The sequence below is a fragment of the Ceratotherium simum genome, chromosome 6 (assembly GCF_057802395.1).
Source record: "Ceratotherium simum simum isolate JZ-2026a chromosome 6, ASM5780239v1, whole genome shotgun sequence".
NCBI lineage: Eukaryota > Metazoa > Chordata > Mammalia > Perissodactyla > Rhinocerotidae > Ceratotherium > Ceratotherium simum.
Genome location: NC_141905.1, coordinates 64,214,378 through 64,241,872, shown reverse-complemented (window position 1 = coordinate 64,241,872; position 27,495 = coordinate 64,214,378). Strand labels below are relative to the sequence as shown.

General features: G+C 39.1%; 1 protein-coding gene across 1 annotated transcript in view; it reads left to right on the top strand.

Annotated features, from left to right (window-relative positions):
• CFAP43 (cilia and flagella associated protein 43) overlaps window positions 1-27,495 on the top strand; it is a 97,235-nt gene that overhangs the window by 59,417 nt on the left and 10,323 nt on the right. Inside the window, exons 20-32 of the mRNA XM_087432555.1 lie at window positions 2,239-2,364; window positions 6,275-6,379; window positions 7,411-7,527; window positions 8,464-8,694; window positions 10,276-10,482; window positions 12,174-12,263; window positions 12,559-12,639; window positions 13,260-13,385; window positions 19,054-19,173; window positions 22,589-22,696; window positions 24,198-24,284; window positions 24,987-25,075; window positions 26,686-26,899. Coding sequence (XP_087288681.1) covers window positions 2,239-2,364; window positions 6,275-6,379; window positions 7,411-7,527; window positions 8,464-8,694; window positions 10,276-10,482; window positions 12,174-12,263; window positions 12,559-12,639; window positions 13,260-13,385; window positions 19,054-19,173; window positions 22,589-22,696; window positions 24,198-24,284; window positions 24,987-25,075; window positions 26,686-26,899 — 1,701 coding nt within the window. The remainder of the gene's footprint in view (window positions 1-2,238; window positions 2,365-6,274; window positions 6,380-7,410; window positions 7,528-8,463; window positions 8,695-10,275; window positions 10,483-12,173; window positions 12,264-12,558; window positions 12,640-13,259; window positions 13,386-19,053; window positions 19,174-22,588; window positions 22,697-24,197; window positions 24,285-24,986; window positions 25,076-26,685; window positions 26,900-27,495) is intronic.

Genomic DNA, 27,495 nt, shown 5'->3' with positions numbered 1-27,495 from the left:
TATAACTTTTTTTAAAAAATTGAGTATTTTAATGCCCAAAGCACTTGAATCTTTTTAAAATTATATATATATATATTATTTTTTATTGAGGTATAATTAGCATACAACATCATATTAGTTTCAGGTGGACAACATAATGATTCGATACTTGTATATATTGCGAAATGAGATTGCTATAGCTTTATAAAATGTTTTTATATCTTGAAAGTAATTCTCCCTTTGCTCTTCATTTTCAAAAAAATGTTAGCTTTTTATGCACACTTACTTTTCCATTTGAATTTTAAAATCAGCTTGTGAAGCTCCATGAAAAACTCTGATTTGATTTTGATTGAGAATAATTTCTTACAGTTTGATTTGGTAGAGAATTTATTTGCCATCTCTGAAATTTATATATATATATATTTATACATGTTATATATGTTTAAAATATAAATCTTATATGAATATTTACATAAGTATAATATATTATAAATATGTATCTTTGGGGCCAGCCCAGTGGCACAAGTGGTTAAGTGCACAAACTCCGCTACAGTGGCCCAGGGTTCGCTGGTTCGGATCCCGGGTGCGCACCGATGCACCACTTGTCAGGCCATACTGTGGCGGGGTCCCGTGTAAAGTGGAGGAAGATGGGCACAGATGTTAGCCCAGGGCCAGTCTTCTTCAGCAAAAAGAGGAGGATTGGCAGATGTTAGCTCAGGGCTGATCTTCCTCACAAAGAAAATAAAAATAAAAAGTAAATAAATATGTATCTTTATTCCATTTAAAAAATATTCTTCAGTAAAGTTTTATAGTCTAAAAGTGACTTTGTATAAATTTCTTATTAGGTTTATTTTAGGTATTTTATGGTTTGTTTGTTTTGCTTTTGTGAGTGGAATATTTTTCTGTTACATTTTCTAATTGGTTACTACTAATACATATGAATGTTACTGATTTTATCTCTGACCACGTTGCTGAATTCTTTTTTTAGTTCTACTATTTTGTTGATTGATTTTTCTTGGATTGTCTAGGTTGACTATCATATCTTCTGAAAATCACATCTCTTCCTTATCAGTTTTTATACTTAATTTCTTTTTCTTGTCTTATGGCTAGGGCTTCCAACACAATAGTGGTTATAACAGTGGACATGCTTGTCTTCTTCCTAACCTTAACAAGAATGCTTATCCATGGTAACAGGATTACCATGTTCCCCATGTTACTACTGCTGGCCCCAGAGAGTTTTACTGTGTGGGGGTACATGTCCACGCAGGTTCTATCCACTATCCTTTGCCTGTTTCTGAGGTAGTACCCCCAAGTAATCACTCTGCCAGTTACTTCTCGGTTACCCCTTGCTCCTATATCTGGTGTAGCTTCTACTTTTTGTTGAGTACTGTCCTGTGTGCACTTGGGGCTACGATGCATCATTCAGATCCATCTGATTTTCATCTTTCAGATTTTACTGTTTCCATGCTACTGAAGGATCCTTTTTATTTTTTTCCTTTTAATTGTAGTAATGGATTTATCTATTTGTTATATATTTCTTTTCTCTTAATTTTATGGGTTGGGGCAGGAAAGGAAGATTGTCAAGCCCATTCTCAGTCCACCATTTTGAAACTGAAGTCCTCATTTTTTCTATCATATTGTCTGTCTTGTTTTTGTTGATTTGTAAGCACTCTTTATATTTTGAAGATATTAATACTTTGCCATGTATGTTGCAATGTGTGTCCTTTGCCACAGAATTTTTTGAGTTATAAACTTTTAAAGATATTTTTATTATATAAGTGTTCAAATATATATAAAAGTGGAGATAATAATAATATAATAAATCCAGTTGTCAATATTGTTTCATCTATACCCCTACCCCCATCCCCTCCCCTGATTATTTTGAAGTAAATCCGAGATATCATATCATTTCACCTTTAATTATTTAAGCATATATCTCTAAAAGATAAGAAATCTTAAAACACGTAACCACGATACCATTAGCAACCTAAAGATCAATAATTCCTTAATATCATTCAATGAAGTGATGAAATTATACATTTTTGCTGTTGTCATTTTTAGATGAATGAGCTTTTAAGGATTACACTTTACAACTTAAATAACCACACTAAGCCCATAACCTAATTCTTTACTTAATAGTTACATTTAGATAAACAGAGCATCTATTTTTTGTTGATTGCTGCCTAAAAAGACTTGGAAAATTCTTCTTTAAAGTTTAATTCTTTATTTGTCACCATCTTTTCCTATTTGAAAATTCAGGTTCTGAATATGATGGAAGAAAATGAAACAGCAGATAATATTGCAAAATTAGAGCAACAAGAATTTGGCCTGGATCTTGAGGAACTGGAAAGGCTTCATGATGAAAGTGAGGAAGAAGTGGCAAAGGTATGGAAAAATCTAATTTAAGCACCATAAAGCTATAATGAAAGAAGTAAAAAGAAAATAAGAAGGGGAACTCTTCCAGGATAATCCAAATAAAAGAAAAACTTTTCCAGCACAATATGAATAAAATAAATCTAGTGCATATACATGGAATGAGTCAGAGACTTACTCAATTTGAGGGTCAGGGGAAAGAAGAGCATCTGGGCCAGCCAGACTTCTGATGTTTATCTCTCCTCCATGACATTCATGCCAACCATCTTCCTCCATATGCTTGAACATTTTCAGAAATCCCCCCAGCCACCTCATGCCAACCTTGGACACTTCTGGTTTAGTAAGCCCTTTCTTCATTAAAGTTGAAATCTTTCTCCGTGTACTCACTGGTTCTTCTACTCTTTGAGCACCATGTAGTCTATGGCCACTCTGAAAATGGTTAGAGGAAATTAGCAATTACCATATTCTCTATGTATCTTCTCTTGTCTAGGTTAACTGTCCCAGCTCCTATGACCATTATATAATGTAGTTTCAATAGCTTCATCATCATCCTGCAGTTTTCCTCTGATTTCATTATATTTAAGTATGGCAGCCACAAAAGAATTCCAGTTATTATCTAGCCAGTTTAGAAAAAAGCATAAACTGAAACATCTGTTTTCCTAGATACTATACTTCTGTTAATTCAGCCTTTGCATCTCTTTATGGCAGCCACATCATATTGTTTATTCACATGGATATTATTTTAGGTAAAAGCCCTAAGTATTTTACACAGGCTGTTCTTAAGCTACTTCTTTTTTAACCTGCACAGTACATTTGATTTTTTGAGTGTACAAGTATAAAAGCATTTTTTCCTCTGAACAAAAGAATGAAATATAGCTGGATTAAAGAACATTTAAGTGAATTATAGTTGGTTAAACAACTTCACCAAAAAGAGGCTGATTATTTGACTGATGTCTGTATGAGAGAGGTGTCCAACCATGTGCCCCAGGACTCTGTCCTGTGAACCATGTTTATTAATGACTAGGGTGAAGATATAGAAATGAGGCATGTTTGTCAAATTGGTGAATGACGTGAAGCTGAGAATGAGAGGAAATATATTGGATAACAGAATCAAGACTAAAAGGACCTCAACAGACTGACTCAAGGAGATAAAAGTTATCATTCATCCATCCATTCATTCGTTCTGCAACATTTATTGAATATCCATCATGTGCCAGGCACTATCGTAGGTGCTGGGAATACAGTGAAGACAGATAGGTCCCACACACATGGGCTAACCTAGTGGAGAAGACACACCATAAACAAATCTCTCTATATTGTATGATGGACACAAACTGGCTGCTGTGATGGATGTGGGGGATCTACTTCTGTGGTCAAAGAAGACCACTTTAAAGAGGTGACATTTCAGTTGGAAACTAAAAGAAGAGAGGGAGCTGGCAATGCAAAGATCTAGGGGAAGAGAATATCAGGCAAAGGGAGTGGCAAGAGCAAAGACTCTGAGGCAGAACTGGCTTGGAGTATTCCAGGAACAGGTCAGAAAGGCTGTAGCACAGCGGACAGGAGGGAATCTCACGGATTGAGGTGAGGGAGGTAGATAGGGCCAGCTCTGAAGACTTTGTACACCATTGTAAAGAATTTGGCTTTTGTTATTAAATGCGCAACAGAGGACTATTAGAAATTATCCCATTTTCTTTTTTGTTTTTTTTGTGAGGAAGATCAGCCCTGAGCTAACATCCAATGCCAATCCTTCTCTTTTTGCTGAGGAAGACTGGCCCTGGGCTAACGTCCATGCCTATCTTCCTCTACTTTATGTGGGTCGCCGCCACAGCATGGCTTGACAAGCTGTGCATCGGTGCGTGCCCAGGATCCGAACCTGCGAACCCCGGGCCACCATAGCGGAGCGTGCGCACTTAACCGCTGCACCACTGGGCTGGCCCTCCATTTTCTTATTATACTAGATTGGCCCTAATCTAGGGGCTTTTTAAATGTTATTTATTTTGATCATCACAACAGTCCCACAAGGTAGCTTATTGTTTTCCCCACTTGAGGAAGTTGAGGCTTCCTTCGGAGCTAGAATCCCTTGGCCAAGATCGCACAACTTGGATGAGAGCCAGGAAGCCCTCCCTGTCTGCCCACCAGGCTTCAGGATCTTCCACCTCAGCCCTGGCTACACTCAGGTCTGGTAGCCCCCTCCTGTTCTGGCACCAAGTTCTCCCAGCCCATTCAGCTTGACCACTTTACAATAAGTTTGGGTTAGGTGCCTGCCCTCATCCTCACTCTATCATGGTGTCTCTCTCCAAGCTCATGTCTGACCTCTCAGCCCCAAGAACCTGCTCCTCTGGCCTGCTGACCTACTGACCATTGAGGAACCCACCCTGCTCACCCCACCCCCACTGGTGCCTCCGCCTCAGACGCACCCCCTTGCCGCATATCAAATTCCTGCACGTCCCTCAAGGAACCTCCTTGATCTTCTGAGGCAGGCTTTGGCACAGAGAAAGGCTCTTCACATGCTCGTTTCTCTCATATTGTTTATTTATCCTGAGCTCCAGGCTTTTGAAGAGATATGAGTCTCAGATTGGGCATGATAGTGGAACCAGACGATCCAGGACAGAACAGTGTCAGCAGATGGCACCATAAACCCAGCTGACTGGCACATGTGAGAGCAGAATACTAGCCCTTGGGAAAAGTTAGTGGCACCTACCGGTCAGGGATCCCAGTCCTAAAGGAACCAGGCTACTAGCCAGCCCCAGCCAGGATCCCAATTATGGGGAAAAGACCAAAGCCCAGTAATAATGACAACTTGGACACAGAATTAGGGACGAGTCTGGAGACATCGATCAAGTAGCCTCAGCAGCGGAGAAGGGAGGGCCAGGTGGGGTGGGAATCAGGTAGGTTCTGACAATTGATACGTCAAATCACTATTTATTTAAGAAAAATTAATTTAAAACTGTATTAGCCGTTAACTCAATGGATAAAAAAGAAATAAAATGCAAATTAGAAAGTCGTTTGATCAGACAACGAATAAAATAAACATGAATGAATGAATGAGTAAATAAGACATTTTCTAATCTGGGGAATATTATTCTTAGCCTGTTTGCTAATAATTCTGTCAACAAAGTGAAATGCAAAAGAAGTTCTGCAGAGAATGCTAAGGACTAAAGATTGCTGGGCCTCACTTCCATAACAGGTCTTTTGGCAAATTCTGTTAAAATAAAAATACTCAATCACTTAAATATTAAGTAATAGGATTACTTATGCAGATAAAACTAATTGAGGTAACACATATGTTTCTAATGGGAAAAGGTAAATTATGTGATCCCCAACACTAGTGGAGCATTCATTTCATGGTGGACGTAAATAATAGAAGAATTAAGTGCACTAAAGACCCCAAGCCAGAAGTCACAAACTGGCACCTCAAATATGCATTGGCAAGAATTAAGCCAACATTTAGGTATCTGGCAGTTTCATAAAAATACAAATTTCAAAGTTCTCTAATAAACAGGAAGACTTGGCACAGTGGGTTCACTTCCCACCTGCACCAACCTGCCAGATCTGTGATAATGTGCATGTTAGCTATCCAGCCCACCATGGCCATGAGACTGTCTGCACGCCTGCCTTGAGCACGTGAGCCAAACGTATATGGACCTGCCTGCCTTTAGAGGTGTTTATGTTGACACTCTCATCCTCAAGGAAGGAAATCTCAAGTCTCCAAACTAAACTTCAGGAACGGTTCTCAAAGACAGGGAAGCGTTCCCCGCAAAGTGCATCTCAGGGCAGGGCAGCTCAATGTGTTGAGGAAAGAAGATCAAACTCTACCACTAAGTGTGCAGCCATGACTGGTTAGTGAATTTACAATTGAGATTATTTTTTTTAAGAGGCCGCATTTTCATTTTACATTTTCCCTTCATCTATGTTCTTCTAGATCAGAAAGGATACAGAGATGCATAACCTCGCCAAGAGATATTTGGCTGAACTTATCAAAGAAGAATGCTGGAATTCGATGGCTGTGAAAGGTCGAGCTCTTAAGGTAACAGCTATAACTCCAGGTGCAACACCTTACTCGATGAGAATTTTCATTGAACGTCTCATGGCAGAAAATTTTAAAAAATAATAATTTTAAGAAAAAAAAACTTTAAGCAAGGCATTCAAAGCACACTTGCCCTTCCTGTACTGAATTCCACCTGGATGTGTCACTTTCTCTTGTCTCATTCTTCCCTCTCTGCTCAGTCAGCTTCCAAGCCAGCAACTCTTAGGATTTGTCTTAGCACCTCTTTCCTCGATGACACTACCTGCATCCAGGTCTTAATATCTGTCTATTCCAAAAGCCACCTCACCCACATTTCACACAGATTGAAAGCTGGACATAATATTGTTCACATTTCTACCTGTGCCTGCCTTCATATTTTCTAAAAGGCTGTTTTTCATGCTGTTTCATTGAGATTCCTCCCAGCACAATTCCCCTTTTTGTGCAGGGTGACCAAAAGTCCCAGTTTATGCCTGTAGTCCTAGAGTAACTATTAACAGCACCCTTTTGACCTTCAAATATTCCACCAATTTGGATAATGAGATATATGGTCACCCTATGTTTATGTGGTTGAGTATTGCTCTGAAACAAGGTTTCTCAAGAGCAGCACATTTTGGGCTGGATAATTCTTTGTTGTGGGTGCTGTCCTATGGATTGTAGGATGTTTTGCAACATCCCTGGCCTCTATCTACTAGACCCCAGTAACATCCAACACCCCCTTAGTGAAAATCAAAAATGTCTCCAGACATTGACAAATGTCCCTGGGAGGCTGGAGAAGAGGGGGACAGGGCAAGCAAAATCACTCCTAGTTGAGAACCACTGCTCTAGAAATAAAGTATTTTTGTACAAAATTTACACCCATACTGATGGCATACATTGTTGTAAAGAAAGTTTCCGTTGTCAATTTCACTCATGTATGATAACCTATGAATTAATTTTAATCAGGGAAAACATCCCCCACTCCAGATACACACAATCATACTAAAAATGTGTGTACTATTATTATATTATTTCATCCTGTTTTTTTTCCCAAGTGTTTTCACATCCCCTATGTGGTTGAGAACTTCCCAATGAAAGAACGCACAGATGAAGAGTTGAAAGAATTGAAGAGAGTTTTGCAGCAAAAGAAGATTGAAACAGAGTGCCTTAAAGTATAATTTTAAATATATATGTGTTTCTATAAGTGATAGGTTTTATTTCAGAGTCTCCTTCATACAGATGTGTTGGAATACAATTTAAGATAAATTTAAATATTGTTTATACTTTAAATATTGTTTGTACTTATATTTTCATTGCTTGTTAATTTGTAGAATATATTCTAATGAATATAGGAGCCAAATCCACACAATAAATCAAGAAGCCTATATCCTATACAAGACTGGCTAGCCCTCTGAATATGGGGATATACTTTAAAAAATGAGATTTGGTGTTTTGTTCTTGTCCTAGTCAGAAGTAGTCTTCATCCTCTCATACTCTTTTTATCTTCTCTTATCACGAAGGATTGTATTTTAAGATAATTGACCAAAGATGAAGTAGTATCCGTTTTGATGGAATTATGGTTTTGCTAAAGCAATTCCAGCTTTTTTTTTTTTTTTATCGGCAATCTCTATCAAACCACTAAAAAACACACTGCCCCATTGGTGTAGTTTTGTTTTGGCCAGAACCTTGCATCCATTCATTTTCTGAAACACAAAATGAAGGCATATTTAATTCTTCTTAACCTACACCCACCAGTCATATGTGAATAAGGCCCTTTGTAAAATATGAAGAGAAGGTATATTTTTTAATGTTTAAGTACCAAGAAAGATTCAAAACATTTATAAGCAGCTGTCATCCTCACAGAAAAATATAAATATTACATACTATCAAGGACAATTTTTACTCTTTTGATTTACACAGTTTATTAGTTTCTGCAGCTTTAATCTCTTCTGCAGCATCTTCAGGATCTATCTATCTTTGAATTCAGTTGTTGGCAGGACAATTTAACATCTTAAAATGGTTGTTGAAATAATTAACTTGTCACACAATTGCCCTTTAGAGAATTCTTGTTATTGCATAACTTCTGTGTCATCTTTTTCTATATTTAGCTACGAAAGGAAATTGTAGAGGTTCAGTCTGCAATTACCTTGGTTAAAAAGCATCATGAAGAGGAGGATGAAGAAGAGGAAGGAGACAATGTGGCAGTAAAAGATACCAACTTGCCCAATTACCTGCTTGGTAGTCTGAGTACTGATTTTGGGGTACATGCCTCTTTGTTGTCAAGCCAATTGGAACTTCATTCTAGAGAAGAGAAAATCAACCAGATTATATTACTGAAAGTGGGTGAATTTTTTCTTTATCTTTGAAAATCTCTAAAACTCTCCATGAGGTATCTTGCAAAGGCTCAAACTGAAATCTATTGCCAATCAAATGATGTCTTTAACGTACGTAGAGAAATACCCAGGTGGCTGATGTACATGTTCTTTAAACAGAGCTTGTGTACTAGAGTTGCTTTCATCCATTTGGACTGGGTTCTGTGATACCGGGTTTTCTAAACAACACCTTACACTGGCTGACAGCACAAACAAACTATTCTTCTACTTTGATCTTCAGTAAGCTCAAAGATAAAAGAAATCCTTGAATGCCATCTTCTAGGTAACCCAGATGTCAATGAAGACCTTCTTATAAGATCAAGATGTGATTGTTTATCTATCCCCTTAACCTGGGGGAATACAATTTCCTCTCTAAGATTTCTGTAACTTCTTGGGCTCAGGGATAAGGTGCGGCATCCCTTAGGCTCTAAGCTCCTACTCCTTACTTTCAACCAAACAAGTCAGTCTCAGAACACATCTGTACATGCCTACTGAAGGTTTTTGAAAATTCCATGACTGAGATTGCACCAATGCAGATGGTTTGAAATTTAATGTTGGCCATTTCTGTTCCTGAAAGTCCTTCAGCCATATCTGTAATTTGAGTTCTAGCCTCCTGCCATGTTGCTCTGCTTTCTCTCCCTATCCTTTTCTCTTCTTCCTCTCCTCCAACCCTGAAATTCCTATGCATTTATACTCAGAACTGTCTAGTTATCTCTTTTGTTGCTCAGCTTCTACTGACCCATGCCCTCAGGGTCTCACCTTCCTGCTGTTTTATTAAGGCATTTTCCTATGAGAAGGTAATTTCAGCCCAAGAGGAATTCTGGTGTAAGATCATTTGTCCTCCCTGCTTTAGTGGTTTCATCTTCAGTAGGACAGATATGTAGACAGAACTCCGATGGTAAAGGCTACTTTGAGTTGACCCATCATTCTGCTCATTAGCAGAGGTGAGGGCAATCCAGTTGGACCTACAGCCACCTTAGTAATGGTCTGATCCAGCTGGCTAGCTTGGGTCCCCTTCCTACCTGAGAATGACCTGTCCATACAGAGGAAGAATACTGTGTGTGGTTGTGCTTCTCTGGGAGGTTCTCCAAACAGCCTCTGTAGGCCATCTCTTCCTCACCACATCCCCCCAAACGGGGTTCCAAAGAAAAGACGTTTCCTAACTTAAATACCATGTATTGCTTTTTAAATATTTTATGATGGATTTTTTTTAGAACATACACAAAAGTAGAGAGAATAGCCCAAAGAGCCTCCAAGTATCCACCACCCACTTCAGCATTTGTCAACATACCTGTATGTTGAGTTACAAGTTACATTTTGGGAAGTAGGTTGTGGTATAACAGCTATTCTGTTGTCTTAATCCTACCCATGGCAGGATGGCACTGTAGATTATTGAACCAAGAAATGACATAATATAAACAGTATTTTGGAAATATTAATTTACTGATAGTTTGTAAAATGATTTTGGAGGGAAAGTAAAACTGTAGGATCATGTTGCCAGTAAAGATATAATATGTGATGTGTCTACAGTAACATTTGATATTTCAGGATATCATTTACAAGGTAAAAACTGCTTTCAATAATGAGTTTGATGCTGCATATAAACAAAAAGAGTTTGAAATTGCACGTGTGAAGGAAAAAAATGTAAGAATTCAAGAAATTATTTTCGATCTGGACTTGGACGAATCAGTCTGGCAACCAGAATTTGACGACCATGAGAAGCCAGAGAGAACCCTTGTTGTGGAGGATAGAGAGGTACTGACTAGCTACATTATCCCTTCCCCTTTCTCTCATGACATCTTCCAAAGCTCTTATTTATTCATCTTCTTGTTTGTGCTACTGGAAGCGACTGTATTAGGTAGCATTCTCAGTTACAAGTAATAAAAACAGTTGACATAGCCTCAGCAATAATGAAAATTTCTTTTGTGAATCCCTTGGAGTCCTGGGAAGATTCGGACACCAACCCTGGAAGGAAACAGGAACCAAAGACTGGAGCCTTATAGGGAGTCCAGAAGTCCTCTTTCTTTGTCTCTTAGCTCACTTCTCTCTGCCTTTCGGCTTTCTCTAGCAGTTTCTACTTTATATCTCCTACACTCAAGAGAGCAGCAGATCTGAACTAGAATCTCTTAGTCCCAATTCCAGATTTGCTTGGAAAGGGGCTCCTTGGCCCAGTGCCTGTACCCAGAGAGGTCAGATCACATTGTGGGAGTGAGGCTGGTGGAGCTCCAGTAATTATCTAGGTCATTGGGGCAGTATGGATCCCAGAGAAAAGGGGCTCGCTGGACAGCTTTCTTAAAAGGTGTTTGGCACAGAGGTGGTTACAAGTAAATGCTTAAAGAAAACAATTAAATATGACCATATTTCATTGCTAAAAAGTAAAAAATGCTAGACGATACTCAAAGAAAACCCCTTGCTCACATGAAACCAGCTTGATTACTTTGGGGCAAAAGGTAATAGTGTTGCTTAGGAGTAATAGCAAACATTTATACAGTCCCTGTTAAAAGCCAGGCACCATTCTCAGTGCCCTAGATAGATTGAGACTAATGTATCATTAAAAGACTTCATAAGATAGGTACTAATATTACCTCCATTTTACAGATGAGAGAACTGAGGCACAGAGAGGTTAAGTAGCTTGACCACGGTTAACAAAGCTAGTAAGTAACAGAGTTGCAGTTTGAACCCAAACCATCATGCTTCAGAGTACATCCTCTTAACCTCTATTCTCTACTGAACTTGTTTAAGGAAGTAGTTTTTTCCAGAACCAGACTCCTGCCATGTGACTTAAGACTCTGGAGCACGGTGATAGCAAGGACCGCACTCTGCACTCTCACCAGGGTCCTGCTCCGGGCGGTCACTTTGTATGAGCATGATTAACCCACCATGCTTGCTTCTTCTCCTACTCTAATCCCTTCTACATTCAGGAGAGTAGTCTTGTTACAAGCCAAACTTATTCTGTCCTTCCCCTGCTTAAACCCTGCAGTGGCTGCTCATTTCACTTGGGATAACACCCACAGCCCCTTTCTGACTGCCCACCCCGGGCCCCTTCTCCAGCTGCTCTCCCTGTCTTCCTCTGTTCTGAACACACTTGCATTCCCACAATTCCTTGAATGCCCCAAGCTATTGACCTCTCAGGACCCCCATCCTGCAGGATTTGGCTTAGATGACACAACTTTGAATGCCTTCCTCACCCCCCTAATCTAAGTCAAGTCCCCTGTTGTAATCTCATTATGGATGGAGATGGGCTTTGAGAGCTAATAGAGAAGTAATGATCTGTTTTTCCAACTCTCTCATTTTAGACTTCGTCTTCATTCCCAGATAGGAAATTGTGAAATCTAGATAGTCCCGTTATCCCCCTTGATAACTTCCAACCTCCTTTCAGTGTGTGGAAAGAGTGTTTGGTTTGAAATTTGGAAGAATAACAGCAGGAAACTACATTTCTCTTTCAGATTACAGCACACAAACATGTCAATCCATGGCAAAAAGCCAAAGCAGAATTGGTTGCAACCCATGTAATGGAGCAACGGCTTCTGTCACAAGTATGTAGTTTTGCTCAAATGGTACCTAAGACCCTCTTTCCTTTAGGGATACTGGTTCCTGATTTGGTTGAATAGCCTTGTACTTGTACTCCACTGTAGAAACACATCAAGGCATTTGTCATGGTCAAAGGTCACTGGAATCTCGGTGGCCGCCTTCTCTCCCCTCCAGGCCACTGCCCAACCTCCCCAATCCTAAATGCAGTCATTCTAACATGGGGTGGGCGGCTGCTCCTGGTGCCACTGGAGTGTCAGATCTCTGTCTCAGCTATCCTCCCCGACTCCGGCTCTTTTCCAGGGCCCCAGCACAAGACACCGAGCCCTGATGGACATGATGGGAGGAGTTCTGGAAGTTAGGAAGGAAGACATTTTGAGAATGGTGAGATTCCTTGACATCCTTATGAAAGGTAGAATGGGGTGGAGAGAGCTACTTAAATTTGACCATTTTTGTCTATACAAACCTGAGTTTTAAAAATTCTACAGCAACAAATATTATACAAACTCCCCATACCTTATAAACATACCACATGAGGCAAATGAGAAATTTGAAACCTCAGGCTTGCCTTCCAATCTGACAAAAAGCGAACAAATGAATGAAAACAAGCAACCACAGTGGTTTTGGTCTCTCCAGAAAGCAGGGATAATGCTGCACCTGTAATTCTCTGGGTACACCAGGAAACACCCTCTTTGATACCTGCATAGGTGTCCCTGGAGCTCAGGCATAGTTCTAGCTATGAAGATATCAACATACACCTCCAAACCTGTCACCTAAGAGTCTGGGTACATCCCAAACTGCCCACTCTTGCTTAAATCATAGAAAAACAGCTGTAATATTTTTTCATATCCTTTGGTCAAAGTGTCAGGTCATTGTCTTGCCAATGTGAAGAACTAGACACTTTTAAAGGGCTCTTTTTTTAACTGCAGTGATAACTCTGAGCTTTTCCTGTACCGCTACGTATATGTTTGAGCTACAGTGTATGTTTTCATTTATATCTTCAGGTGATCCCTCAACCTGCTTTCATGGCAAAATCTGATGCTTTATGGTCTGAAGAGGAAAGGAAACAATTCAAAGACTATGAGAAAAAAGTCAAAGAGTTAAATGAAGAAAGAGATAAGTACAGAAAGGTCAGAAATGTAAAGAATTAATATCTGTCATATCTGGGGGTTTGTTTCAATATCTTTTAAAATCATGTTCTTTATTTTCTCAGTGTCTTGAGTAGCTTGAGGATAGTGTTTCAGTTTAAATTCTCAAGAGAATTTGAGGAAGTGGGTGGAGATAAATTTAAAGAGTTAGAATAATTTAAAACAAAACGAACATATTGCAATGTTTTTTTTTTAATTCTTATTGATTTCAACATTTCTGACATTGTTACAATTCATCTGGTCCTCCATTCATTTTTCAAATATTTAATGAATACCTATCATAGTATGTTTGAGGAACTGCTGTATATCATCTACATCTGTTTTTTTTAATTGAGGTCACATTGTCTTGTAACATTATGTAAATTTCAGGTGTACATCATTATATTTCAACTTCTGTATGGACTGCATCGTGTTCATCACCAAAAGTCTACTTGCCATCCCCATCTACATCTGAGTTCAGTAGTACTCATGCTTGATTTGTTCTCAATCTCCAAAAATATAATTAACTGCACTTAATTTTCACATCCTTTTAGTCTCCTTTAATCTAGGACAATTCTATGGCTTTGTGTGTTGTGTTCCAGGACATTGACATTTTTTTCCAGGCAGGTTGTTTGCTGGAATCTCTCTCAACTTGGATTGGATTGTTTGCTCATGATTAGATTCAGATAAAATATTTCGGACAATAATACTACATGGGTGGTGCTGTGTCCTCAGTGCATGGTATCAGGAGGCACCTGATGTCAGTTGGTCCCATTACTGGTGATAAGTATGATCACTGGAAAAGAGGTGTTCTCCAGACTTCTTCACTATATAAGTTCTCTTTCTCCTTTGTGTTTAATAAGCAATCTGTGGGGTGATGTTTTGAGACTGAGTGACTCTCTGTTCATCCTGTCTTTTGACATCCATTGATGATCCTTACCTGAATCAACTATTACTATAATGATTGCAAAATAGTTCCTTTCTAGTTTCTATCATTTATTCCATATTTGTTAGTTGGTATTCTTATGTAAAGAAGAGCTTTCCCTCTGTCCCATCCCAGGCCCACTCTTTTTTAAAAATTCTTTTTCAAACTTAATGTGTTTTTAATCCATTACTGTCATATTCTTTTTGAAGTTCTAAGTGTTCAGAGCTGCTTCAAGTTGTCATCTGTGTCCTTTTGACATGTTCCCATAAGTTTTTGAGCACTTTCTCCTTTCTAACACAACAGGATGTTCTAGGCACCTGGAATCAGCTATTTTTCTAAGAATCCCTGATTCTTTTTACTGGGAATTGGTGTTTAAAAACCAAAATATTGGTACCAGATGAGCTCATTGCTACTGGGGAAGGGAGGGATCATGGCCTCTAGATCATTTCTGTGGACAGAGCTAACAATATATATATATGATTATCTATCTACCTATCTGTATGATATACATACATGATATCAAAACTTCATACTGTTACCTCCAATTCCAATTCAATATACTACAGAGTTCTTCTCTTTCCTTCATTTAATAATTAGATCTCCTTTCTCAGTGCAAAATCTAGTTCCCAAAGTATAAATATATTTATTCATATGCTCAGTCCTACAATATACATAAAATGCCTCTACCAAAAGCAAATCTACTAAGTTTAAGATTTCCTTGTACCTCTTTTTGTTCTTAGGATATATCCACTGAAGGTGGACCACCCACATAGTATATTCAGAAGTTATTTGGACTAATCTCTTTTTTTTTTCCTTTTGTGTGGCTAATTATCAATTTCATATAAAGTTAAGTTCTTCATGCAATGGTGTTCTTATTTGAGGGGGAAGGGGCTGGTGTGTCTTCTGATTTCATGATTTTCTTTAGTTTCTGCAGGATTCTTAATCTCCACTTCTTCCTTCCTTCTTTCCCTTCATCCCCAAGTCTCAAAAAGGAGACTGCCTCTTCCAAGCTGCCTTGCTTTCCCCAGAAGCAGTACCACCTGAGACTGCACCTCTACCTCTCAAGCCCATTCTTGATTTCCCAGAAACTCCTCTTCTGGCACCTCTAGCACTCCCACCCTAATCCAAACTACTGTCACCTTTCACCTGATTTATGGCATCGGTTTCCCTGCTCTCCCCCACCCCTGAATCCTATCCCATTCTATCTCCTATCACTCTCCCCCTTGTTAACTGCACCAGCTCCTCCCACCTCCTTGGCGTTCCTCTAAGATACCGCAGAGTCTTGACTCCGACACTCAGAGCTCATTCTTGCTGCAGGGCCTTGACGTGCCACATGGCTTGCTGTCTCACTTCCTTTGGCTCTCTACTCAATTGTCACCTCATCTCCCTTCCGGCCCAATCTCACTCTTCCTCCTCACCCTGCTTTATTGTTCTCTAGAATACTTATCTCACCCAGCCTACTTCCTCTTTACTTGTTTGCTTACCTGCCTCCTCTACTAGAATATAACATAAGGGAAGAGAATTGGTCTCTTTTGTCCATTACTGTATTCCAAGTTTTTAGAACTATGCTTGACCCATAGTAAGAACTTAATAAATATTTCTTGAATGAATGGATGAATTTTTTGACACCTATGATGTGCCAGGCACTCTCCCAGGGCCTGGGGACTTGCAGATGAGAGGATAAAGCCTTTGCCCTCAGGAGTATACAGTCTGGTCGGCTAGAACAATACCTGCTTAAATTGCAGGCCACGGCTTTTCAGGGCTGGGAGAAATTCTTGATGTGATAGATTCTGTGGTGTTCATCCATACCTTCTACTTGGTCTCCCATCTCTCATCTCCCCTGCTTCTCATTTCTCAGCATCTGATGCAGACGTTTTAAGGAAAAATGAGATTTTCCCAGGAATGTTTGAGGAAAAGTGACCCTCGTGTCTTTAACAAATACTCCTTGAGTTCCCACTATGTGCTTGGCACTGTCAGGTCCCAAGGGACATGTGGTGAATAGACAGACACAGCCTTCACCCCTCACAGTGCTCGCTCTCCGGGGGAGGAGGCAATTATATTAACTGGATGTTCACAAAATAATTATTTAACTACAATGTGATAAATCATGAAGGACAAGTTCAGGTGCCATCTATGACAGTAAACACAGAGGCACTGACTTAGATCAGGGCCACTGGTGTTCGCCAGGTCCCTTTACAGGCTGGCATGCCCATCCCCTCACTGCTATGAGTGCTGCAGCTAAAGGCTTACACCTGAGACCTTCTCTGGCACCTTGCTCTTGACTGATCAAGGGGCATCCTTATCCAGAGACACCTTCAAGGTTATACCACTGCCCCCACCCAGGACAGCCAGTGCTGACTGATGAGATGAGGGTACAAAAGTCCAGCCCCCTTGGCCCAATTTGGGACAGCTCAGCAGAATCTCTCTATTTATCCTTATACCCCTGGGAATCAGGCCAAGGCTGGGCTGCCTGAGAGCACATCATTGCTCAGCTCCTGTCCCTTCCCTGCCTGATTCCCTCACCCCCTTACAGGTGTCTCCAAAAGAGCCCTCCCTGCAGAAGTCACATGCACTGGAATCCTGTTCCAGGCTTTGCTTCTAAGACTCAAAACAGTGCCTAAGACAGGACCCAAGGAAGGCTTCCTTGAGAAAGTGGCACTTATGCTTATGTAGGAAGAATGAGAAAGGATGAATAGGTTGAAGAGCAGGGAATGGAGAGCAAGCAGACAGATGGGAAAGCACATGAGAAGGGCCTGCAGAGAGAAGAGTGTGGGGTATTTGAAGAACAGAGCAAAAGGCTGTTTTGACATCATAAAGAGTTCCTTTCAGACCAGAGAGCCTCAAAGGCCTGGAATCTGAGTGTTTTAAAGAAGAGTGGGTTGGGGCCCTTGGACAATCGGGCCCTGGCAGGCTGAGTCTTTGGCATTTGTCATGGACAATGCTTCCATTATCCAGGAACACAAGACTTTGATAAACTGTTAGGAGGCCACAATCATGACATTTTCCATCCTTTGAGATAGTGTTATAAATTATTACAAGCAAATTGACCCTGAGGTGTGCTTTTTCTGTGTTTGTTTTATTTTAATAGTTCTTTATTGCTTAATTAGCTTAATTTGGGTGATGTTTCTCCTTGCATCATATGCCTCTCTGCATTTTGCTAAACTTCTCTCTCCATCATCTTCCCAGAGTCAGTCTTTTCCTTTATTAAACCAGCACAGAGAGAACTTGGGTTTTCAAAATACGTTTAAAATAATAATGGTATTATTATCATCATAGTAATAATTGATTCAAATAAGAATTATCAATGGATGCTAAAACTGGTGGATAAAAGTTTGATGAGGCTGGGGCCGGCCCGGTGGCACAGGCGGTTAAGTGCGCACGCTCCGCTGCGGCGGCCCAGGGTTCACCGGTTCAGATCCTGGGCACACACCGACGCACTGCTTGTCAAGCCATGCTGTGGCAGCCTCCCATATAAAGTGGAGGAAGATGGGCATGGATATTAGTGCAGGGCCAGTCTTCCTCAGCCAAAAAAGAGGAGGATTGGCAGATGTTAGCTCAGGGCCTATCTTCCTCGGGAAAAAAAAAAAAAGTTTGATGAGGAACAAGATTTTTTACATAGTCTCAAAGTATCTTCCCACAAATTTATTAATTACAAATGGAAAAATAGTAACTGTACAATAGAGAAACTGGCAGACACTACTTAACCAAGTGGTCACAGTTAATATCACCAATAATGAAACAAACCAGCATCATGTCTCCTGATGTGGTGCACTGAGAATGCAACATGATTTATATAGTGATCCTGCTAGAAATGCATAACCTGATCTAAGCGTGAGAAAACGTCAGACAGACCTAAACTGAGTGACAGTCTACAGAATAACTGCAGCTTATTCTCAAATGGTTGAGAAAAAAGAGATACAGAGAGAGAGAGAAAGAGATATTGAGCAACTAATAAAGCAAATGGGGCAGAATATTAACAATTGATTAATTTGGTAAAAAGTATATGGGAATTCTTTGTACTATTTTTGCAACTTTTCTGTAAATTTAAAGTTACATCAAATTTTAAAAGTTACAAAATATTTGAAAGATGAAAATCATTTGTAACAGTATGTCTAGGATTGATCTGCAGATGTTGTTCTCTTTAAAAATATAAATTCATAGCTTTCCACTTACCTACTGTGTGCTTGGCTCTAAGTCCTGGTGGAATTTAAAGAAAGCGGGCGGGACTTTTTTCCCCTGTTGTAGAACTGTTTGGAGGGACAAAACATACAGAAAACAAGAGAGAGTACAAATACTTAAATATACATACATATGTATATACTCACTCCTTATTGCCTTAAAATCTAAAAAGTTCCATGAAGATGTATTTATGGCTTAAAAAAGAAAAATCAAGATTTTTTAGGGCCAAATTGAGTTCCTGGAAATTTCTGTCCTATGTAAAGAGATAGAATTTTCTGGGAAGATTTGCTGCACTTTGTTTAAGCTTATTTCTTCCTGCATAATTAGTCATGATCAGTGATTTTTAACCTTTTTTTCCCCAGTGCAATCTTTTTTAGCAAAAATGTGAGACACACAATATATTAAGCAGATCCAGGCAGAACATCTCTGGTTAAAGGTGGCAGAGGGCCCAAAACACCTCACAGGGCCTGCCTTCCACCTGCCCTCCCTTGCGGCAAAATATAAACACCGTTTCCTAGGAGCATTTGATGTTCCTAAACCTTAACTTTGCTATTGACTTTCTTCCAGTCATTAGAAGCAGAAATGAAGAAACTTCAAAACTCTATTCAAGAAAGCACACAGAATTTTGATGAACATTTGAAAAGACTCTTTGAAAGGAGAGTGAAGGCAGAGATGGTTGTCAACCAGGTAAATGAAAGCTTTATAAGACTTTTTCTTTTAAGGAGCCTCTAGGGACCTCTCATTGTTCTTAGGATAAAGACTAACACCCTTTCTGGCACCAAGGTCCTGCCTGCGCTGGCTCTGGCTGCCTCTCCAGCCTCATCTGTGCCACTCTCCCCTTGTTCCTGCACAAAGATGAGATTCTCTGCCCGATGCACATATAAAACCAATTATTATAGCATCAGCTTTTGAGAAAAGAAAAGGCTTTATTGCAAGATTGATCTGCAAGGAGACAGGAGGCATAAGCTCTCAGATCTGTCTCTCCAATGCAGGATTTGGGGCAAAATTTAAGAGGTTAGGGAGAAGAGGCCAGTACACTGAAATGCTGGTGGGGCAGGTTTTGATTGGAGGGCTTTAAACATTTATGGTAAGGTTCTAAACATTTATGGTAAAGTTTTAAACATTTATGGTAAGGTGTGGAAGGGGCTTTAACACCATATTTTCCTAGACAACAGACCTCTCACCTCTGATGAGAGTCTGACTTTCAAGTTCCAGTCATGTCCCAGTCCTTTGGTTCTGTTGGGGGGAGAATCTTTGGTTCCAGGGTCATTTCAGGTCAAGATTTTCTCCTCTACACAGGCTCTGGCTATGTGACTTGCAAATTTTTGGCTTGCCCCTGAGGAACTTTTGGTTGACAAGATGGGGTCAGTTTGCACTGGTCCTAGCGGGCAGTGGTTACACTCCCTCCTCTGGTGCCTTGAACACACCAGTGTCCTCCTTCCTCCCAACTCTGCCACTAACACTTTGCCAACTTCTTTGCCTCCTTCTTTGGCCTATATCTACTCATCTGTCAGGTTCCAGCTTAAAAGCAAGTTCCTCAAACTAGATTAGATCTTCCTATTATATACTCTTTTCTTTTACTTTCCATCACTTATTGCAACTAAATTTTAATTTATGTGAGATTGTTTTTTAAGGCTCCCAAGACTATAAGTTCCGTGGAGGTACGGACTAAGTCTGTCTTGTTCATCCCTGTATCTCCAGAAACTGGCAAAAACCTTGGCTCATATTATATGTTGAATGAATGAATAATCCACATACCCCAAAAGATCAGATGAAAAATCTGGCTTAATTTGATTCAGCAGTAGGAATATAAACGAAGTGTGCAGTATCTAGATGCAAGACGACCTAGGAATGAAGCCTTTAAATTCTGAGGAAAAATTATTACTCACATTGGATTCTATAGCTGGCCAAGCTATCAACTGAGTGTAAGAGGAGACTAATAATATTTTGAGAAATCAAAGTCTCGAAAATTTATATGCACCCATTCTCAGAGAGCTATTGGAAGATATGTCTCACCAGAACAAGGGGGTCAACCAAAAAAGATGAGAGAGGTTAAGGTAACCTCCAGGAAGACGTCTGTAACCTCAGGGTCCCAACAGGAATGGTGCACTGAAAGGGTTACATTTAAGAGAGTTTAATGCAGGGACTTTTTACTGAGGCATGGGCAGGGTTAAGGGAAACAGCCAGGAACGGTGAAACACCAGGGACTAGAAACAATGGAAAGCCAGTATCATCTCTAGAGCTAAAGAGGCAAAGGAAGGGAGCTGTTACCAGGACCCAGACAGACCTGTAGCTGTGGGAGAGGGGCTACTCCTCTGGAGTCATGGCCACAGATAGAAGAACATAATCCCTGGCCAGGCAGGGAGGAAATGTATATGTATGATAGTTGAGCAGGGGGAGATTGGGAATGAATGGTCCAACATTAATCATAATAGAAGCATTAATCATAATGACCAAAAAGTAGAAACAATCCAATGTCCAACAACTATGAATGGATAAATAAAATATGATTTATCCATATAGTGGAATATTATTCAGCAATATAAAGTATTAATACATGCTACAACATAGATGAACCTTAAAAACATTCTAAGTGAAAGAAGCCAGACACCCAAGGCCACATATTGAATGATTCCGATAATATAAAATGTCCAGAATAGGCAAATTCATAGAGACAGAAAGTTAATTAGTGGTTGCCTTGGGGTAGAGGTGGGGAGGCCTCTAGGAGGTGTGGGAAGAAATGGGAAATGAATGCTAAAGGTTTTCTTTTCAAAGTGACAAAATATTCTAAAGTTAATTGTGGTGATGGTTGCACAACTCTGTGAATAAACTAAAAACCATTGAATTATATGCTTTAAATGAGTGATTTATATGGATTGTGAAATACATCTCAATAAAGCTGTTATTTTAAAATGATATTCTTAGAATAAGCATATTCATACAAGATAATGAGGAAATTATCAAAGACTATTAGGTAATATCAAAAGGATTCGGGAGCCAACTTCAAAGCCCTCCTAAATGGAACAATTTAAGATTCAACAATGATAATAATAGTACTTAACTGAAACCCATCAAATTTGTTTAAATTCATGACTTTGCGATCTTTTAAAAACAAAAATGTCCCTCTGTCACCTTCAGAGGATAACAATCAATTCATTATTTAAGAACTGATCAAGAGAAAGCATCAAGTATTTATTCTGCCTTCCTATGTGAACTGTACCACTAGGTAAGCAAATAGCAGATAAGGAGAAGCATCTCTTTTATAAAAGAATTTCAATTAATAAGTGAAAAAGGAATGACAGAAATAGAATATCACCATTTTGCAACTCTCAATGGATTAGTGGACCTGGGCATTGAGCATCTACAGCTGCTAACATCACAAAAAGAAAGACAACAGATATTATATGTCTCCTGACCAAAAAACACAATATCATCTCCAGTCTTGCCAAAGGGATCAAACATGGGTCTGATCAGGCCTCTGATCCAGCTGCCAATTCTCAGGAAATACATGGGATAAAGAACCCTGATGAACTCACCATAAGTATGCAGTCAGTAAAACCCAGATTAAGTGAAACTACAGATAACTACAAATAAATGTGAGGGGAAAAAAAGGGATGGAAGGGAACCTGTGGATTATAAGAGATTGAAAATATGTGACAATTTTTTAAATGGACGACTTATATTATAGTGCCTAGAGATACATACTTTGGTAATAAAACTATAAAGAAACACAAAGATATAAAAGTCAGGACAGTGGTTATTAGTGGGGTTGAGATTATGATGGGGACACATGGGAATGGCGTCTGGCAGTAGCAAAGCTCTATTTCTTGAACTGGGTGGTGATTACAACAGTGTTTGCCTTTATAATAACTTATTAAGCTATACATTTATGTGATGTATTTTTCTGTATATATGTTTTATCTTACAATAAAATGACGAAAAAGGAAAAAAGTTATTGCAACAGTTTATAGTCCCTTTTTCTTAAGAAGAATGTCTCTTACTTGTATGTCATAAACTTGCTTAATGAGTGCCAACTCAACGGAAAATCGTTTCTCAGGTATGAGTATTGATCATTTTCCCCCCTTTTTAAATATTTCTACAGGAGGAATTGAAAATAAATAACCTTGTTTTTTCTTTACTGTTGGATGAAGAAATAAGCTCCAGAGAAGCATTCCTGCACAACTATCTTACAAGGAAGCAGGAAGAGAAAGTAAGTATAGTATCTGATATCTGAGTACCAGCATTTCCTGACAACGCGCTCCTTGTTTAATAAGAGCTCACATGCCTGGACCCTTCCTTCCTTCCACGTTCCTACTCAGCTGTGTGTTCCTTGGCTCCCTGCCTGGGACTTTGCTCCAGAGTCAGGTGAAAGCAGCCGCTCCAATCTTTTAATAAAGTTATGTGATTCAGCACCAGCAATCATTTAGTCATGTGGCATATGGTTTTTAAAATGAGGCCATATAGCTTCATGGTTGAAAGAACTTGCTTTTAGCCACTGCCTAGCTGTTGGACCTTGGACAAGAGATATAACCTTTTAAGCTATTTGCAGGCTCTTCTCTAGGGAATATTTTTCTTTATGGACAATTTGGCACCCCAATTACTAAACATGTAAGTAAGGGTTAGCTTATAGAACGAAAAGCTGTCATAATCTGAAATACTCTAATAAATCACATGAATAGATGTGTTTCATTAAAGAGGCAATGAATGCAAAATGCTTGTCACATAATACTTGTCAAAAGATGTCAGCTTTTACTAGTAGTATTAATAAAGGACATTTTGAATGAATAATTTAGAGTATCATATATGACATATGTACTTACTTTTTGCTAAGAGTCCATTAAATAGCATATGCAAAGAACCTTCTAAATACAACCCTACTCATAACCACCCTGCAGGGTACTGGATTTCTTTCACAGATGAGGAGACCATCTTGGAGAGACTGGTAACATGCCTAAGTCTCGCACCAGTATGTATAAGCAGACTATTTATTCAGAAACTTGGTATAATAAGGGAATCAGCCGCCATTACTTGTGTTTGGCAGACACTCCAAGGCAGGCAGGGGATGGGAAAGCGTTATGATGAAAGGAAGAGAGGGCTTCAGGTGCACCCTGATTGGAAGTTGTTGGCTTTGGGAAGCTAGGGGGCAAGTTAATTAAAAGCTGGGCAACCTATGGGATTGGTTTGGGAGTATATTTGGCCTTCTCTGGTTGGTCCTAAGTTGGAAATGGTGGCAAAAATTAGGAAAGCTGAAAGTTATTGACCAAGTCCTGACAATTTGGGGCCCATTGCTGCAGAGGTTGCAGTTAAACTTCTTGGCTGGTTGCTGCAGAAGTTGTGGGTCAGAGTTCTTTTTTAATATACGGTCTGGCCATTGTCCCTTTATATATTCAGGCTCTCAGAAACCAGGTCCACGTGACTCCCAAGCCTGTGCAATTTCATTGTCCATACCACCTTGCCCAGGATGCAGTATGCTCCATAGTCACTTCCACACTCACATACAGAGCTGGCTGTACTTAGGAACAGGTGATTGGATGTTTGTTCTTTCAAAGTGTCTAACTGGTTACTTTCTTCTACAAATGTTACCTGTAGTGGATACTTCATTGACATCTATCTTGTACTAGGAAATTTCTTGTTCTTTTTAGTATCCCCAATATTTTTGTTTATCCTGAAAAATCTCCAGTTCCAATCGGCTATTCCTGATATTATTATAGAGCCAGACTTCAGAGGCCATCCGGAAATCTAGAGAAGACCTCGATGTGTACAAGGAACACTATGACAACTTACTGGCGGAAGACAAAGTGAGAGCCATTGTCTTGCCCCTCACCAATGCAACGGAGTTGCTGCTGCCTGGATTTGGGGAAGATTAAAAGGGATATAATTTAATTTCCTCATAGATTTTTCTCCTACTATCATTCTTAGTTGTGGGTGACCTTCATTCTATGCCATTGTATATTTCTGAAAATCATTGTGTAAATAAATTTTTGCAAATTTCTCTGGGTTAAGCTTTCTCTTGTACAAAAAAGAGAGAGATCATCTCGACTTTCAGGCTTTGCGAACATCACGTTGCAGGTCCCATTAGTTGGTCATGAAATCACTTTAATTAGGCTATGACCAGCAGTTTTATAATGGATAAGAGTAGGATAGAAAAGCATAAAGAAGAATAGAATTGAATGGGATGAAATAGAATAGAATAGATTAGAGTACTTTGCATGTTTTACAGGTAAATATTATTTTGTGAAACTTCAGTTCTGAATGATTTCTAAAATCTCATATAAAATAATATTTTTAACTCACTGAGGTGCTTTCTATTCAAAATAAATCTTTGAGAAATCCTTGCACAGTGAGTGGACGCCATCTAACAAGTCTACCTTATAAACCAAGTTTTCATGGATTTTTTTTTAAATCAAAGTGATACGACTCTATATTTTGAAGAGTATTGTCAACAAATAAAAGGTTTCAGAAAAAGGTTGCAATCCTGGCAATGATATGTTTGTCCTTAGGTTCTAGATCGCAGCTTTAAAAAGGAATTTTCTGAAATTCCCAGTCATCAGGTGGATATACTCTACAAACTTTTTAAACGCCGACCCAGGTTTGTTTCTCCTTTGCTATCATGTTTCTGAGAAAAAAGTTTGTAAATGAACAGGAGTGTTGTTAGAATTCAGCTTTTTCTCTCAATTAGATGGAAATATGCAGGGTAATATCTTTTACATGAAAATGTTTAAGTGCCTTAATCATAACTCAGTTCTTTTTAGATTATTCTTACATCTTAAGGAGGCAATGAAGAATAATGATTTCTTTTCATTATTTAAAAATACTTAAGTATCTAGGTAAGCATAGTGCTATTACAGGTTCTATGTTATAAATGAAAGTAGTTCCTCTGAAGTCAGATGGCATACAGACTTATAAACAGTTTTTCCCAAGATATGTTCCAGCAAATATGAGTCCCTTGAGGTATGAATTGGAATTACACATAAAAGGCTTCCAGGACAAAGTAAGTTTGGGGAAATACTGGGTTAAAAAAAAAGTTAAACAGTTTCTTTACTAAAGAACTTCTCAGAACTTGATTTTGGCCTTTGGATCTCCAAGTATAGAAAATAGAGTAAGCGGTGTTTTCCAAACTTATTTGACACAAATCCCTTTTTCTCAGAACATCTCATGTGATTGTGTCCAAGTTCGAAAATGTCAGTATAAATGATTGAAAATAACCATTATCAAAAAAGTTCTAAAAGATCTGATTTTTATACTGAAAGCAGCATTAGAATTACATTTCACAGATTTCCAAATTTTTATAAATTCAAATTTCCATAATTTTCAATCAAATGTAATCTAGAAATCATGGAGTTTGTCACAAAGGTGTAGGCTCATTTGTGTCTGAGATACAAACTCATTCTTACGGGTCACGTGCAACCTGGGGAATTCAACCTAGAACATGCCTCACATCACAGGTTCCCCTGTTTTTAAAGGAGCAAGTTATAATAAGCCTTGTGAAAAACGAAGTGAGACCTCCCATATATTGGGAGGCAACAGTGGAAAGAGCATAAGCTTTATAGCCAGACAGAATTAGTTTTAAATCCTAACGCCACCATCTATCAGACCTGTGACCTGGGGCCAATAGCTCCTCTCAGAGCTTCACTGCTCTCATCTAGAGAAAGAGGCTAGCAATAGTAACTGCATAGTGTATTGTAAAGCATCTCGATAGTGAGTGCCTTGCACAGATCTTTGTACTCCCCTTCCCAGCTGCAGCCCAGGGAAACAAAGCTAATCTATTAATGTGGCTAAAAAGAGGCACTTCTCCAGTTGCCTGTATATCTGAACATATTCCAGGCTACTCACCTGCAAAAAGGATACAAGCAGAGGGTGTGTGGGACAGAACCAGGGAACAGTCACACTTCTCTTGGGCATTTGCTTGCCTGCTTAAAATACACAGAAGGGAGACATTTTCTAGTGCAGGTAAAGCTGCCAATGCTGACAACAGTTAGGAACATCTATAGTTCAGCTAAGGTCATGTCTGGGCATCCAGAGAGTACAGAAGGAGGTCAAAGTGGGTGCTTTCCTCTTTGGAATAATCCACTCACCAGCCCCTAAGTGCCAAAGGAAAGTGTCTTGCAATGCCATACCTATGCTAAGGGTTGTATTATTTAACATTGATTTTTTGTGTGAGAATGTGAAAGGTTGATGGGCTTTTATTGGTGATACCAGGATTCATAAACCGAAAACACACTCAGATATGGCCAGTATTGTGCCTTTTGGAGAGCGACCAGGATCTGGGAAATTGAATAAGGATGCCTTTGCCCAGTTAATGAAAGCCATGGATGACTTGGACAATATTAATAACATGCCAGAAGGCTTGGACCCCTTGGTCTGGGATCATTTCTGCATGACCAGACGAGTGAAAGTGGAAAATGAACAGAAAGTATATAATATTTTATTTTCTTTTATCTCAATTTCATTTAGTATACTAATATCATATATATAGTTCATGGTGGTCAATGCTTTCAGAAAAGCTAATTATTTAGGTTTTCCTGCTAGAGTAGTGGTTAGTAATATTAATAATAATGATGATGAAATAAAATTTTAACCTTAGTGCTATTGAGGGCTCAGTATAGACCTGTAATTGTAGACCCACGCTGTCCAAATGGTGGCCACTAGCCACGTGTGGTTATTGTTTACTTGAAATAAATGTGGCCAGTCCCAGCTGAGATGTGTTGTAAGTGGAAACACACAGATTTAGAAGACTTAGTATGAAAAAAAGGAATGGCAAATGTCTCAAATTTTTATATAAATTACAGGTTGAAATGACAATGTTTTGGATATATTGTATAAATAAAATATATTAATAAAATTAATTTCACCTGTTTCATTTCACTTCTTTTAATATGGCTACTACAAAATTTAAAATTACATATGTGGCTCGCATTTATGGCTCACATTATATTTGTCTTGGACAGCAATGTTGTAGACACAACTTCCCTTCTCCTCTCTGCTCTGGTCTTGAGTAGTCCTCAAGTC